Raw genomic sequence first — 15,713 nt, forward strand, 5'->3', positions numbered from 1 at the left:
ATACTGGACTTTCTAACCAACAGACCCCAGTCTGTTAGGTTAGACAAGCACACCTCTTCAACCCTCACCCTGAACACCGGCGTTCCACAGGGCTGTGTGCTGAGCCCCCTCCTCTACTCCCTCTTCACCTATGACTGCACACCTGTACATGGTACTAACACCATCATCAAGTATGCAGACGATACAACGGTGATTGGCCTCATCAGCAACAACGATGAGTCGGCCTACAGGGAGGAGGTCCAGCACTTAGCAGCATGGTGCGCTGACAACAACCTGGCCCTTAACTCCAAGAAGACCAAGGAGCTCATTGTAGACTTCAGGAAGTCCAGGGGCGGCACGCACACCCCCATCCACATTAACGGGACGGAGGTGGAACGTGTTTCTAGCTTCAGGTTCCTGGGAGTCAACATCTCCGATGACCTCTCTTGGACCCACAATACCTCAACTCTGATCAAGAAGGCTCACCAGCGTCTCTTCTTCCTGAGGAGACTGAAGAAGGTCCATCTGTCTCCTCAGATCCTGGTGAACTTCTACCGCTGCACCATCGAGAGCATCCTTACCAACTGCATCACAGTATGGTATGGCAACTGCTCTGTCTCCGACCGGAAGGCATTGCAGAGGGTGGTGAAAATTGCCCAACGCATCACCGGTTCCTCGCTCCCCTCCATTGAGTCTGTCCAAATCAAGCGTTGTCTGCGGAGGGCGCTCAGCTTCGCCAAGGACTGCTCTCACCCCAACCATGGACTGTTTACCCTCCTACCATCCGGGAGGCGCTACAGGTCTCTCCGTTGCCGAACCAGCAGGTCCAGGAACAGCTTCTTCCCGTCGGCTGTCACTCTACTCAACAACGTACCTCGGTGACTGCCAATCACCCCCCCACCCCCCGGACACTTATTATCACTTATTATTATTTATTCAAATCATTTGCTATGTCGCTCTTCCAGGGAGATGCTAAATGCATTTCGTTGTCTCTGTACTGTACACTGACAATGACAATTAAAATTGAATCTGAATCTGAATCTGAATCTGAAAATGAAGAAGTGTTTATGGAAGATGTTATTTTATTGTCTGTTCAAGGTAATGAACAATTACCACGAATAAAAGCTCGGCATCCCCATCTGGTGGCTGAAGGCGGCAATGCAATGACGGAATCTTCCTGACATGCATGGGGTGGAACAGTGGAGGTCTCTCAATGCAGGTGCAAGTAATAAACTTCTGGTAGAATTAGAAATGTAAAGAAGTATTTGTGGAGGAAGAAGTGTCAAGGGCCGAGACCCGGCATCAGGCCGAAATGATGCAAGTTTGCAGACTTTCGTATGTCCGTGAATTCAGGACTTCAACACAATCAATAACAGAAAATGTTTTAATGCGCAGCAGGACTGACAGGGTCAGGGCAAATTCCGACCAGAGACTCGGGATACCAATTCAGGTTCTCTCTCCACAGATCCTGCCGACGAACTGCGGACCCATCATCCCAAGTTCATCTCTGTTTCCCCCACCCACTTGACTATCTCAGCTTTGTCCACCCACACAACAGATATCTGGGCTCAGGGAAAAAGGACCGAGTCAGAGACTTTGCAACGCACTTTGTTAGGAGTTGGGAATGCTGATTATAAATCTGGAAGATTACGGACATGGGGGATGGAATGGCAACATTCCTTGAATGAGGAGCGAGGATTATTTACTAACATTGGAGTCAGGAAGAGAAGTTGTGTGGCCCTGCAGTTTAGGGAGGGAAACTCATGAGGAGTGATATAGATGCAAGCTCAGGTTAAGGCAAGAAAGAATTGCATTACTCCGTCACGGTACGTATGACAATTCAATACTCATGACCCTTTCCCTCTCCTGGGCTGAGGGCGGTGATTAAAGTTTCAGCTGGTAGATTGTGTAAATGAAGGGCAGAACCAGAGCCACATAATCACAGTGAAAACATTGTAAAAGGGATTGGATCACTGAACTTAAAACCGCCTACAATATTATATATTAATAGATGAATGCAATAGAGAAATGTAATCCCCTCTGGCTGAATTTGGACAAATCGCATGACCGGTCACATTCACAAGAACCGAATAGAAATGTTGTTTTTCCGAATTATGTGCCTGGTGCTTCTAGATAGATACAATTTATTGTCATTTGAGCCTCAGTGAGGCTCAAACGAAATTCTGTTTCCACAGCCATACAAACAAAGACAATTCCTAGACATACACACAATTTAGTTCACACAAACATCCATCACAGTGGACCCACTGTGATGGAAGGCAAAGTCTTTTCTCTCCCCTGTTCTCCATGACTCTCCCGATGTCGAAGCCCCAGGCGGGCGATGATAAGTCCCACGGCCATTTTAGGCCGTGCCGGGCGATTTACGGCCCCGCTCCCGGTCTAGAAGTCTCGAAGTTGGATCCCCCGGCGGGCGCTGGTGGGTCCCACGGCCATGAAGCCGCGCCGGGCGATGTACGACCCCGCTCCAGGTCGTTCCAACCCCGCGACACGGGCTGGAGAAGTCGCGTTGCGGGAGCTCCGGGAAGCGGTCTCTCTCTCACCCCGGACCCGCGAGCTCCCGATGTCCCGACAGTCCACCGGACCTGCGGCTGCGTTGCTGGAGCCTCCGAGCCCCAGGAGTCGAGTCGCAGCAGCAGCGAGTCACCACCGCTCCCCACGTTCCGAGGCCGGCCAGCCCCACGATGGTGATTAGTCCGCAGCTCCGCAGGTCCGCAGTCTCCCGAGCCCCCGGGTCGTTCAGGCTGGAGGCCGCTCCACGGTGCTAGGCCCCAACGACAACGGAGACCCGACAGGGAAAAGGTCGGGTCTCCCAGACAGGGAGGGATTTTGAACAGTTTCCCCCCGCCCCCCCCCCGCCGCCCACATATACACATTTAAATCCAGTATTAATAAAACACCAACACTACATTTAACTAGACAAAAAATAAAAAAAAGACAGACAGGCTGTAGGGGCCGCTGCAACAGGTGAGTCGCGCCGCCAACAAAAAGTACAGCAACTGAAATAATACTAAATATATTTGGACAGTATAACTTGCTTTTAAACTCTGTGAATATTTCTGTCTGCAAATTCATTCCAGCAATTCCGTTCCCATTCATGTCTGCATTTTAAATCGATTTACGCCTGTAGAATACTTTGGGGTCTCCTAAAAGAAATGCGAGGACATCGTGTAAATGTAAACAGAGACGGCGAGAAAGCGAAGGGAAGAGTCGGGGATCGAGCAGAGGAAAGTGGGAGCTGGTTGGAGACTGGCAGTGAGGGAGATGAAGCGTTAAAGCGGTGAACGAGAGCAGGAAGCAGCACCGATACAGACATGATGTACCTGAGAGAGAGGTGAGGGGGGGGGTCTGGCGGCGACTGAAACACGGAATGATCTACGTATCCTACAGAGAGACAGGCAGAGCCTGAGTACAACGGGATCCCACCTGGAACCGGGAATTCGGGTTGAACCCATTCTTCCAAAGATCCGTTCCGAAGAAAACTAATCTGTTGTGTGGAGAGCAAATGCTGCAAACACGCTGTAAATACAATGAGTCGACCCGGAGCTCAGGACCCGCCGCCCGCGGCTGCTGCTGAACCCGCGGGAAGGGAGATTGTTTCAGGCTTTATGTTTTCACAAAAGTAATTTCTGTTCCGTTGCCGGACGCAGTGAACGCGTTAAAATGAACGGATCGACAGACAGACAGCTCTGATTTCAGTTGCTGTTTATTTCACTCTTCACACATTTACATTCCCCCTGGTTTTATTTCCGCGCTCACTGGGGTTTGTTTCACGACGCGGAATTTGGGGATTAAATGGGAGCCGTTCGTTCAGCGCCGACCTGTTGTCCACCGGGTTTCTGCCTCACAGACCCTGAGCCCCGCTCCTGACGCCGGTCCCGGGACCCGACCCTTTTACACACCCGGAGCGGAACCGGAGCAGATTCTCAGCCACTGGTTTTCATCCACAATACCGAACAAAGGATAAAGTTTCTCCGTGAATTTATTCCCAGTGAAGGTGTGGAGATGGGACTTGGTGTCCGCGTCGTAAAATGAAACTGTCCCGGACTCGTAACTGAGATAAACTCCCACCTTCCCGGGGATGGGACGGGCGGGGAGACGGGATGGAGGGGAGGTGAGTGCATTAAACACGTCACCCGACCGCTCGATGCTCCAGACTCCAGTCTCCGGGGTCGGTGTGACCAGTCTGTTCCTCTCCACAGACTCTGCGGCGACTCCCAGCCTCCAGACCCGACTCCCCGCCACCTCCACCTCCCAGTAATGTCTCCCCGATGTGAATCCCTCCGATCCCAGCACACACAGCCAGTATGTAAACCTCTTCCCGGTGTCAGGGAGACTCCTCCGGGTCCCGGTCCGTCTCACCCTCTTCCGATCCTCAGACACCTCGAGCTGCGCATGCGCTGTTTCCACATCCAGGGTGACGGAGACTGGGGGGAGAAGCAGAGAATCAGAGAGTCCCCGGGGGTCGGGGGGAGACTCGGGCAGCGCGGCCCCGGGACCGGGGGAGAAGCCGCTCGGCCTCAGGCACAGGCGGGAGAACAACTGACGCCTTGCCCGGGGTTTCTCCCCCTTGCTGGTCGTGGTGGTAAATGGTGGTGGGGAGGGGTGGGGGGGGGCGTGTTGTGAAGGTTGTAGGAAGAGGAGGTTGATGCGAGTGGTCATTAGAGGTGGTTAAAGAGGAGGTAGAGTTGTGGTGGAGTCGCCTTGTTCATACTGAACGCGGGCGGACATGAGGGGCCAGGTGACGTGCTACTGTTTTTTTGAGAGGCGGTGAGACAGAGACAGAGGGAAGGGGTGTGACTGTCGGTTGTGTTCAGGGATCTCCCATCTCCAGCTGCCTGTGTGAAAGTGAATCTTCCCGGCAGCTGCGTTTGCTACTGGAATAAAACGACAATTCCCCCTCAGCCCATAATTCCACACACGCTCTGCAACTGCACGTTACTCACATGTGTCTGATAAATGAGGATAAATTAATCTATGTCCGTTTTATTTAACAGAATGAATTGCAGATGCAAGTTTACTAAAGAGACAGAATGTGCTGAAGTAATTAACAGAGGCTGCGTCAGCATCTTTGCAGAACATGGATAGGTTTTGTTTCAAAGACAGACACAAAATGCTGGAGTAACTCAGCGGGACAGGCAGCATCTCTGGAGAGAAGGATTGGGTGGCGTTTCGGGTCGAGACCGAAGGTAGGGGAGAGGGAGAGACCGAGATAAGGAAGTACAAGGTGTGAAAACGTTATCAAGGGGATGAAGCTCAAGAAAAATGTAGCATAGATCATTGTTAGCTGGGAGAAGGTAACAACAAAGCAAACAGAGATAAAATGTAATCGGAGACAGTCAAACTGGTTGGAGAACTGTGAATGGGGAGGGATGTAGAGTGAGTGAAAGGAAGGGCTACTTGAATTTAGAGAAGTTAATATTCATACCGCTGGGTTGTAAGCTGCCCAAATGAAATATGAGCTGATGTTCCTCCAATTTGCGCTTGACCTCACACGGACAATGGAGAAGGCCCAGGACAGAAATGTCAATGTGGGAATGGGAGGGAGAGTTAAAGTGTTTAGCAACCGGGAGATCTGGTATATTTAGGCGGACTGAGCGGAGGTGTTCAGTGAAGCGATCGCCAAGCCTGCACTTGGTCTCGCCATATAGACAATAGACAATTGGTGCAGCAGTAGGCCATTTGGCCTTTCGATCCAGCACCACCATTCAATCTGATAATGGCTATCATCCACAATCAGTACCCCACAATATACAGGAGTCCACACTGATACAGTGGATACAGTAGATGAGGTTGGAGGAGGTGCAAATGAACCTCTGCCTCACCTGAAAAGACTGTCGTGGTCTTTGGACGAAGTCGTTGGGAGGAGGTATAGGGACAGGTGTTGCACTTGAAATGGATACGAGTGCAGGTGAGGTACAGGGAAATGATGGGGGGGGTTCAAGAAGCTGCAGGAGGATGGGGTGGGGTATGGAGGGAGAAGGTGTGCGTGTGTGTGTGTGTGTGGGGGCGGGGGGGGGGGGGGGGGGGGGGATTATGTACAGTTTAAAAAAACCAGAGAATTGAATATTTTTACCGTAAGGTGAAAAGCTACACCGCTTAATGGCATCAGATATTTCTGTTATCATTGTGTTCAACACAAAGGGGCGATAGATCGTTTCAAAGGCCGGGGCAGCGTCTGTCACTGACAACGATTCAGTATCAACACTCGCACTGCAAACAGTAAACACATGGTGATACATTGAGCATGTCATTGGTGTTACATTACACATCCACACACAGTTTCAGTCAAGAGCATGTCCTACCTGCTCCCCCGACCAGCTTCATCCTGAAACAAATAAAACACAAAGCTCAATTCATTGAGATACAAGAAATGCAAAATGCCATCTTATATAAAACACAAAGTGCTGGAACACGGCGTAGCAGGCAGCGTTTCACGAGCATGTGGATTGGTGACGCTTCGGTTCGGCCCCCTCCTGTACATCATCGAGACCAAGCGTAGACTAAGTGACCCAGATCTGCGGAACATCCCGGTTACTAAACATTCCAACACCACTTCTCATTTCCATATTGTTCTTCCAGTCCTGGGCCTCCTCCATTGACAGAGTGAGGTCACACGCTAAATGGAGGATCGGCACCTCATATTCCGCTCGGGTAGTTTACAACACAGCAGAATGAACATTGACATCTCCAATGTTAGGTAACACCATCTCTCTCCCCATTACCCCATTTCTTCCATGTGCCCAGCTTAATGAGCTTCCACTTTTCACACCAACCCACTCTCTTACCCATTCCCCCAGAACCCTTTCTCCTCTAATCCTCCACCTGGCAACATATCTCTCCTCTTTTCTTACCTGACCCCCTTTCTACACTTTTCATCTCTAGCCGATGTCCACACAACTGCCAGTCAAACCTCCCTCGCCTGTATCCTTTGCCAGTCATGAGGCTTTGTCAAACTCCATCGCTTTTCCAGCTCCCCACCCCTCACAACAACAATCTGAAGAAGGGTCCCGACCCGAAACGTCACCCATCCAAATCCCCCACAGATGTTGCCAAACCCGCAGAGTTGCTCCAACACTTGATTTTGTTCCTGAATTTATTGGGACTGATGGTTCACATCCCAATAGAAACCATTCCATGGAACTTTAGGAGCTGCTGAAAATTCCCATTTCCCAACTCTGACCCCAGCTGACACAGCTTGAGGGTATTACACAAATGAACAAAGAACCAAGAATGTGTAAGGAGTGTTAGTGAAAAATGAGCAATTGATCTGAGGATCAAACTTACAGGAAAGACTGCACACTTCGTGAGTTTCTTTGGCTAATTAAAGGAAAATTAACGGAATTTAATATTATCTTGATTAGTACGGGTGTCAGGGGTATGGGGAGATTGCAGGAAAATGGGATTAGAACAGGTAGATCAGTCACGATTGAATGGCGAAGTAGACTTGATGGGCTACTACTTTTCCGATCACTTCTGAACTAATTAACTTATTATAGTCACATGTACTGATGTACGGCAAAAAGCGTTTGTTTGGATGCTGTCCTGTCAATGAAAAAATTGTACATGTGTAAAAACAAGCCGTCCACTGTGTGGAGATAAAGGATAAAGGGTACAACATTTAGTGCAAGATTAAACATTGAAGTATCAGATCATAATAAGAAAGTGAATTGAAGATGAAATATCAGGTGGTCTTTCAAAAGTTCCACTAGAGATTCAGTCAAGATAATATAGAACCCTCTACCACAGGAGTGGTAATTTCATGGGGAGGTGGATAAAGGTGGATAAACACGAGAGATGTGGCAACTGTGGGCACTGCTGGTGGATGTTGTGAGTAGGTGGGGAGAGGCTTGTGCGGAGCAGGAAAACTGACAGTAGTGGATGGGCCGAATGTCCATGATGTAGGGAGGGGAATTTGGGGCATCGATGTCGAATGTGGTGAGTAGATGGAACAGATGGAACATTGACCCAGTACTGAATTACTGGTAAATGCAGCATTTATTTCAGAAATTTAACCCACCATTTTGTGTCTGTGCACTCTCACTTATCCAAACTGTAGTGTAACTCCTTACCTTCAGAAATATCACATCGGCCTTGTGGTCGATCTGTTCCTGTAACTTTGAGAGTTCCTCTTGAATGGAATTTAAATTCTCTTGAATCTCTTGAAGATTTTTCTTCATTCTTTTTACAATCTTTTTCTCTTCCTCCTGGATATCTCCAAGGAAGCGCCGTTCTTTCTCAGTGAATATCTGGTGCAGTTCAGCAAACTGGGATGTGATCTGTGACTGAAGGTTGTGTGACTCTTCCTGTCAGATGAAAGATTAAAATCAATATATTATGTCACTCTGCTGTGTTTCTTCATGACATGGAAGGTGACATTTGGCGAGTGAATCTCGAGTCCTGAAGTGCAGGAATAGTCCCTTCGTAGCAACATGTCCATGCTGGGCTCTGTACGTATCTACACTAATTCTATTTACCCATATGTAATCCATAGCTATCATTACCTTGGCAATTCAAGAGCTCGTCTTGATAATTCTGAAATATCTGGTGAAAGTAATGTAACCGACAAGACTTTATGTAATGAACCGGATTTGATAAAAGGAACTTGAGGTTAAGAAGTCATTAGGAGGCAGTGACCATAATATGGTGAGTTTTAATCTACAATTTGAGAGGGAGAAGGGAAAATTGGAGGTGTCAGTGTTACAGTTGAACAAAGCGGACTATGGATCCATGAGGGAGGATTTGGCCAAATTGACTGTAAAGATACCCTAGCAGGGATGACAGTGGAAAAAAAATGGCAGGTATTTCTGGGAATATACAAAATGTGCAGAATCAATTGATTCCAAAGAGGAAGAAAGATACCAAGGGGAGTAAGGGGCGACCGTGGCTGACAAGGGAAGTCATGGATGGTATAAAAATAAAAGAGAAGACGTACAACGTAGCAGAGATGAGCGGGATACAAGAGGATTCAGTAATGTTTAAAGAGCAACAGAAGGTACCAAAAAGGCAATACGGCGAGAAAAGATGAAGTACGAAGGTAAGCGAGCCAAGTGTATAAAAGAGGATAGTAAAAACTTATTGTGGTATGTGAAGAGGAAAACATTAGTTAAGACCAAAGTTGGACCCTTGAAGACATCAAAGGTGAATTTATGATGGGGAACAAGGAAATGGCAGATCAGTTGAAAAGGTACTTTGGATCCGTCTTCACCAAGGATGACACAAACAAGCTTCCTGATGTACTAGTGGCCACAGGATCTGGGGTGACGGATGAACTGAAATAAATCCGCATAAGGCAGGAAATGGTGTTGGGTAGACTGATGGAACAGGATATGTGGACTCAGTATGGATAGAATTAAGGAATTGTAAGGGTAAAAAGACCCTAATGGGACTAATCTACAGCCCCCCAAACAGTAGCCTGAACATAGGGCGCAAGTTGAATCTGGAGTTAAAATTGGCATGTAGCAAAAGTAATGCTGTGGTTGTTATGGGAGATTTCAACATGCAGGTAGACTTGGAAAATCAGGTTAGTACTGGACCCCAAGAAAGGGACTTTGGAGATTGCCTTCGTGATGGATTCTTAGAACAGCTTGTATTGGAGCCTACATGGGAGAAGGCAATTCTGGATTTAGTGTAATGTAATGAACCGGATTTGATAAAGGACCTCGAGGTTAATGAGCCATTAGGAGACAGCGACCATAACATGGTCAGGTTTAATCTACAATTGGAGAGGGAGAAGAGTAGATTGGAGGTGTCAGTGTTGCAGTTGAAGAAAGGGGACTATGGGGCCATGAGGGAAGAGCTGGCCAAAGTTGACTGGAAAAATACACTAGCAGGGATGACAGTGGGACAAAAATGGCAGGTATTTTTAGGAATAATACAGAAGGTGCAGGATCAGTTCATTCCTAGGAGGAAGATTCCAAGGGAAGAAAGGGACGACCATGGCTGACAAGGGACGTCAGGGACAGTATAAAAATTAATGCGAAGAAGTACAATGTTGCAAAGATGAGCGGGAAGCAAGAGGATTGTGTAATGTTTAAAGAACAACAGAAGATAACCAAAAAGACAATATGGGGAGAAAAGATGAGGTACGAAGGTAAGCTAGCCAAGAATATAAAGCAGGATAATAAAAGCTTCTTTAGGTATGTGGAATTAGTTAAGACCAAATTTGGACCTTTGATGACCGAAAATGTGAATTTATTATGGGGAACAAGGAAATGGCAGATGAGTGAACAGGTACTTTGGATCTGTCTTCACTAAGGAGGACACAAACATTCTTCCTGATACAGTAGTGGCCAGAGGATCTGGGGTGACGGAGGAACTGAAGGAAACCACATTAGGCAGGAAATGGTGTTGGATAGACTGATGGGACTGAAGGCTGATAAATCCCCAGGCCCTGATGGTCTGCATCCCAGGGTACTTAAGGAAGTGCCTCTGGAAATCATAGATGCATCGGTGATTATTTTACAATGTTCTATAGATTCAGGAACAGTTCGTGTGGATTGAGGGGGGTAGCTAATGTTAGAGAAAACAGAGACCAGTTAGGCTCATATCGATGGTGGGGAAGGTGCAGGAGTCAAATCTTAAAGGTGTAATAGAGGCACATTTGGATAGCAGATCAGTAGAACAGGATCGGTCCTAGTCAGCATGGATTTACGAAGGGGAAATCATGCTTGACTAATCTACTGCAATTTTTTGAGGATGGAACTAGGAAAATGGACAAAGGAGAGCCAGTGGATGAAGTGTACCTGAACTTTCAGAAAGCATTTGATAAGGTCCCACATAGATTAGTGGGCAAAATTAGGGCACATGGTATTGGGGGTAGAGTGCTGACATGGACAGAAAATTGGTTGGCAGACAGGGATTAACGGGTCCGTTTCAGAATGGCAGGCAGTGACTAGTGGGGTACCGCAAGGCTCGGTGCTGTGACGGCAGCTATTTAAAATATATATTAATGATTTAGGTGAAGGGATTCAAAGTAACATTAGCAAATTTGCTGATGACGCAAAGCTGGGTGGCAGTGTGAACTGTGAGGAGGATGCTATGAGAATGCAGGGTGACTTGGACAGGTTGGGGGTGTGGGTGGGTGCAGTTTTATGTGGATTAGTGTGAGTTTATCTACTTTACTGGCAAAAACAGGAAGGCAGATTATTATTTGAATGGTGTCAAGTTGGGAAAAGGGGAAGTACAACGTGATCTGGGGGTCCTTGTTGAACATTCAATGAAAGTAAGCATGCAGGTACAGCAGGCAGTGAAGAAAGCGAATGGCATGTTGACCTTCATAACAAGAGAAGTTGAGTACAGGAGCAAAGCAGTCCTTCTGCAGATGGGCAAGGCCCTACTGAGACCACACCTGGAGTATTGTGTGCAGTTTTGGTCCCCTAATTGGAGGAAGGACTTTCTTGCAATTGAGGGAGTACAGCGTAGGTTTATAAGGTTAATTCCTGGGATGTCGGGACTGTCATATGCTGAGAGAATGGAGCGGCTGGGCTTGTATACTCTGGAAGTTAGGATGAGAGGGATTCTTATTAAGGGTTTGGACACGCTAGAGGCAGGAAACATGTTCCCGATGTTGGGGGAGTCCAGAACCAGGGGCCACAGTTAAATAATAAGGGGTTCGCCATTTAGAACAGAGATGAGGAAACACTTTTTCACACAGAGAGTTGTGAGTCTGTGGAATTTTCTGCCTCAGATGGTGTTGGAGGCTGTTTCTCTGGATACTTTCAAGAGAGAGATAGATAGGGCTCTTCAGCATAGCATAGCAATGTCAGGGGATATGGGGAGAAGGCAGGAACGGGATACTGAATGGGGATGATCTGCCATGATCGATTGAATAGTGGTGCTGGCTCGAAGGGCCGAATGCCCTTCTCCTGCACCTATTGTCTATTGTCTATTGCCCCAGTTGCACTATTTCCACCTCTCCGGATTTGGCTCACCGGGTTCTAAAATTTTCTCTCCACGAATTTGTTCAAATATCATTTAAATATTGTTATGGTACCTGAATCAACAACCTCCCCTGGCAGCTCGTTCCATATACCCACTGTCAAAGTTGCCCTTAATGTTCGTATTAATGTTCATAATCTGTTCCCTCTCACCTTAAACCTATGCACTCGCATGCTCGCACGCTTTACTTAGTGTAAAAGACTGAGTATTCACCCTGACATTTTGTTTCGTGATATTATACACCTGCAATAGATCATTCTTCAGACTCCTGCGCTCCAGTAAGTAAAGTCCTTGGCTGCCCAACCGCACCCAAGATCTCGGGTCCTCGACTACTGAGCTCTATAGAGGTGCCCATTATTACAGGCATCACAGGGATCAAAACTACACAAAATAATGAAATCGATAGTACAAAGCCTCACCTGAACTCCAGAAATATTCTCTTTCTGTTCCTGCTCCATTTGCTCGATCACTGATTTCTTTTCTGTGAGAGATTCGAAAGAAGATTTCACCTGTTCCTGGGGTTGGGGTTCAGATCAGAGAATAAAAATGTCAGACAATAAAGAAAATATTACACATTGATCAAAATCGGGTTGGTTTTACCTTGTAGAATTCAATTGCTTCATCTACCAGCATGAAGCTGTGAGTCTTGTGTTCCTGCACAGTTGCACATATCAAACAGATCAGCTTCTTGTCAGTTTCACAAAACAGCTTCAGTTCTTCCTGATGTTTCTCGCAGTGAAGTTTACTTTCCTTCGCGTTGAGATTCGGGCTCAGTGTTCGAGCTTTCTCAGACATTCTCAACAAGGCTCGATTCACCCTGAGGGTGCGGTCTGTAAACTCGTCTCTACATTCCGGGCAGGAGTTTCTCGCCTCCCTGTCCCAACTCTGTGTGATACAGGAGCGGCAGAAGTTGTGTCCGCAGTCCAGTGACACCGGATCGGTGAAGAAATCCAGGCAGATGGGACAAACTGCCTCCTCGCTGAAACTGTCGAAAATGTCTTTCGAAGCCATTTTATCTCCACTTCCTGGTTCAAAATGTTTTCTCTGACGTGGAGCTGCTGAATATGGGCGGTCACGTGACCGTCACGGTGGCGCAGCGGTAGAGTTGCTGCCTTACAGCGAATGCAGCGCTGGAGACCCGGGTTCGATCCTGACTACGGGTTCTGTCTGTACGGAGTTTGTACGTTCTTCCCGTGATCTGCGAGGGGTTTCTCCGAGATCTTCGTTTTCCCCCCACACTCCAATTTTTGGTAAATGTAAAAAATTGGATTCGTACATGTAAAAAATGTCCCTAGTGGGTGTAGGATAGTGTTAACGGCCGGGGATCGCTGGTCGGCGCGGACCCAGTGGGCCGAAGGGCCTGTTTGCGCGCTGTATCTCTAAACTAAATTAAACCCAGCCCCTGCAGTACCGTGTCGCTGCGCCCGCTGCCGTCCCGGGCAATGAATGCTATTTGGCTGCAAGTGTTCAGTGTGAAGATGTCCTGGCCGCTTCCAACTCATCTCACACGAGGGAGGGGTAGATTGGACATTAAACTGGCCTGAATATGGACGAGAAAGACTAAGGCAGGACAGAAAGGGACGGGGCCCGGCGCTAAGGAAGCCTCGGGTGTAACCTGAGGAGACGTTGCACCTGTTGGGCAGTGGAACCCGCCGCCCGCATCTCCGTTCACAGCCCGGGATCAGGATGGACGGAGACCTCCCTCCGCCCTTATTTTATTCCACAACAGTGCACCTGTCTCTCAAACAGCAGTAGACAAAAATGCTGGAGAAAATCAGCGGGTGCGGCAGCATCCATGAAGCGAAGGAATAGATCAGGTTTCGGGTCGAGACCTTCGTCAGGCTGAATATTAACACTATCCTGTACACACAATTTTACACATCCACCAAGTAAATTAACCTACATAGCTGTTCGTCTTTAGAGTGTGGGAGAAAACCGAAGATCTCAGAGAAAACGCACGCGGTCATGGGGTTGAACATAGAGACAGCACCCGTAGTCGGGATCGAACCCGGGTCTCTGGCGCTGCAAGCGCTGCAAGGCAGCAACTCTACCGCTGCGCCACCGTGGAATCAGTGAGTGTGGAACACGGAGCACTCAGATTCGAAAGCCCAATTGGCAGCATTTCCTCCCGCCCCTGCAGGTCATTCTTGCCGCTAATGCTTCCGAGATGGCGCCCAACCAAGGGGTCTATTTGCGTGCGATGCAGATCTACAATCACATATTACAATCGCCCCACACTCTTAAATCTCTACTCCCTCCTCAACATTTCTCACTTTAACTATGATCGGACTTTGCTGGTTTAACCTTGGACTAAACGTTATTCCATCATCGAGTATGTAAGTGGCTCGATTGTAATCATGTATTGTCTTTCTGCTGACTGGATAGCGCGCAACAAAAGTATTTCACTGTACTTCGAAACACGTGACAATAAACTAAACTGAAAAGCCTTATTCCCCTCAGATAGGCACAAAATGCTGGAGACCGCCTCTACCCGAAACGTCCCCCATTCCTTCTCTCCAGAGATGCTGCCTGTCCCGCTGAGTTACTCCAGCATGTTGTGTCTATCTTCGGTCAAACCAGCATCTGCAATTCCTTCCTACACTCCGAGCCATATTTCCCTTGTTGCTTCTCTCTCTCAAATCTGTGCCCATTTGAACCTCGCTCACATGGGAAAGACCCCGACCCCCTGCTCCCCATCCCCCCTCTCCACACCGGACCCGAGCTTGAACCCTATGTGAAAGCTTTCAAATTCCCTTCTCCACAGAGAACCTGCACCCGCTTCTCCAGCCTCACCCTCGACCCGAATCTCCTCATCCTTGAAACCATTCCAGTGAATATCTCCTGCGCCCTCCCGACGATCCTCGCTTCATTCATTAAGTTTGGTGACCAGAAATAGGCTTGATGCACCAGTTGGGTCCAAACCTGTATTTTATACCGATTCAACATAACCTCCTGATGAAGTAGGAAGGAACTGCAGATGCTGGTTTAAATCGAAGACAGTTACAAAATGCTGGAGTATCTCAGCAGGACAGGCAGCTACCCAGGAGAGAAGGAATGGGTGACGTTTAGGGTCGAGACCCTTATTCGGACTCTTTCACATTTTTTTCTACATCTCATTATATCACCGTCTATATATCTCGCTTCCCTTTCCCCTGACTCTCGGTCTGAAGAAGGGTCTCGACCCTAAACGTCACTCACTCCTTCTGTCCAGCGATGCTGCCTGGCCCGCTGAGTTACTCCAGGTTTTTGTGACTATGTCCTGATGTTGTACTGTGGGCCTTCATTGATGAGGTTCTGGATTCCCGTTGCCATTACTGGCTGCACTTCAATGTGATTTACGCAGGTAAAGCACTCTGTGGTCTCCGAAAAGAGATGCGAGGACATTGTATAAATGTTAGCGGGTTGTGACGCAGCAATGCTGAGAACTATACGCTGCCCAGTGGAACTGTCCCTTTCCCCTATCTATTGTACTGGAGTTTGACTTGATTGTAATCAGTGGCACAATCCAGGGACACAATTTTAAATATTTCCCCCCCACCGTAAATACAGTTTATCACCACAAATGCTAGAAAGAAAGAAACTGTCTGAAATATAATCACCGCAACACTCTTATTGTGTTTAAGATCCAAATCGTTCAAAGTGGTTGAAGATCAAATGTCCTTGGAATTGTCCGAGTGATCTACTCAGAGGGCAATTAGTGATGTGCAATAAATGCTGGTCTTGCAGCGACATCTACATCCTGAGAAATTGATCACTGACTTACATTAATTCCTTAA

The 15,713-nt window shown here is 47.7% G+C and overlaps 1 protein-coding gene across 1 annotated transcript in view; it reads right to left on the bottom strand.

Moving 5' to 3' along the window:
• Positions 1–3,105: 3,105 nt before the first annotated feature.
• LOC116989918 (nuclear factor 7, brain-like) overlaps positions 3,106–15,713 on the bottom strand; it is a 48,797-nt gene continuing 36,189 nt past the window's right edge. The window contains exons 3-8 of the mRNA XM_033047472.1: positions 12,357–12,452; positions 8,070–8,303; positions 6,303–6,325; positions 6,074–6,210; positions 4,371–4,424; positions 3,106–3,143 (exon numbers count right to left, since the gene is read on the bottom strand). Of these exons, the coding sequence (XP_032903363.1) occupies positions 3,106–3,143; positions 4,371–4,424; positions 6,074–6,210; positions 6,303–6,325; positions 8,070–8,303; positions 12,357–12,452 (582 nt within the window). The remainder of the gene's footprint in view (positions 3,144–4,370; positions 4,425–6,073; positions 6,211–6,302; positions 6,326–8,069; positions 8,304–12,356; positions 12,453–15,713) is intronic.

This window comes from Amblyraja radiata, chromosome 30 (genome assembly GCF_010909765.2).
Source record: "Amblyraja radiata isolate CabotCenter1 chromosome 30, sAmbRad1.1.pri, whole genome shotgun sequence".
In the NCBI taxonomy this organism is placed as follows: domain Eukaryota; kingdom Metazoa; phylum Chordata; class Chondrichthyes; order Rajiformes; family Rajidae; genus Amblyraja; species Amblyraja radiata.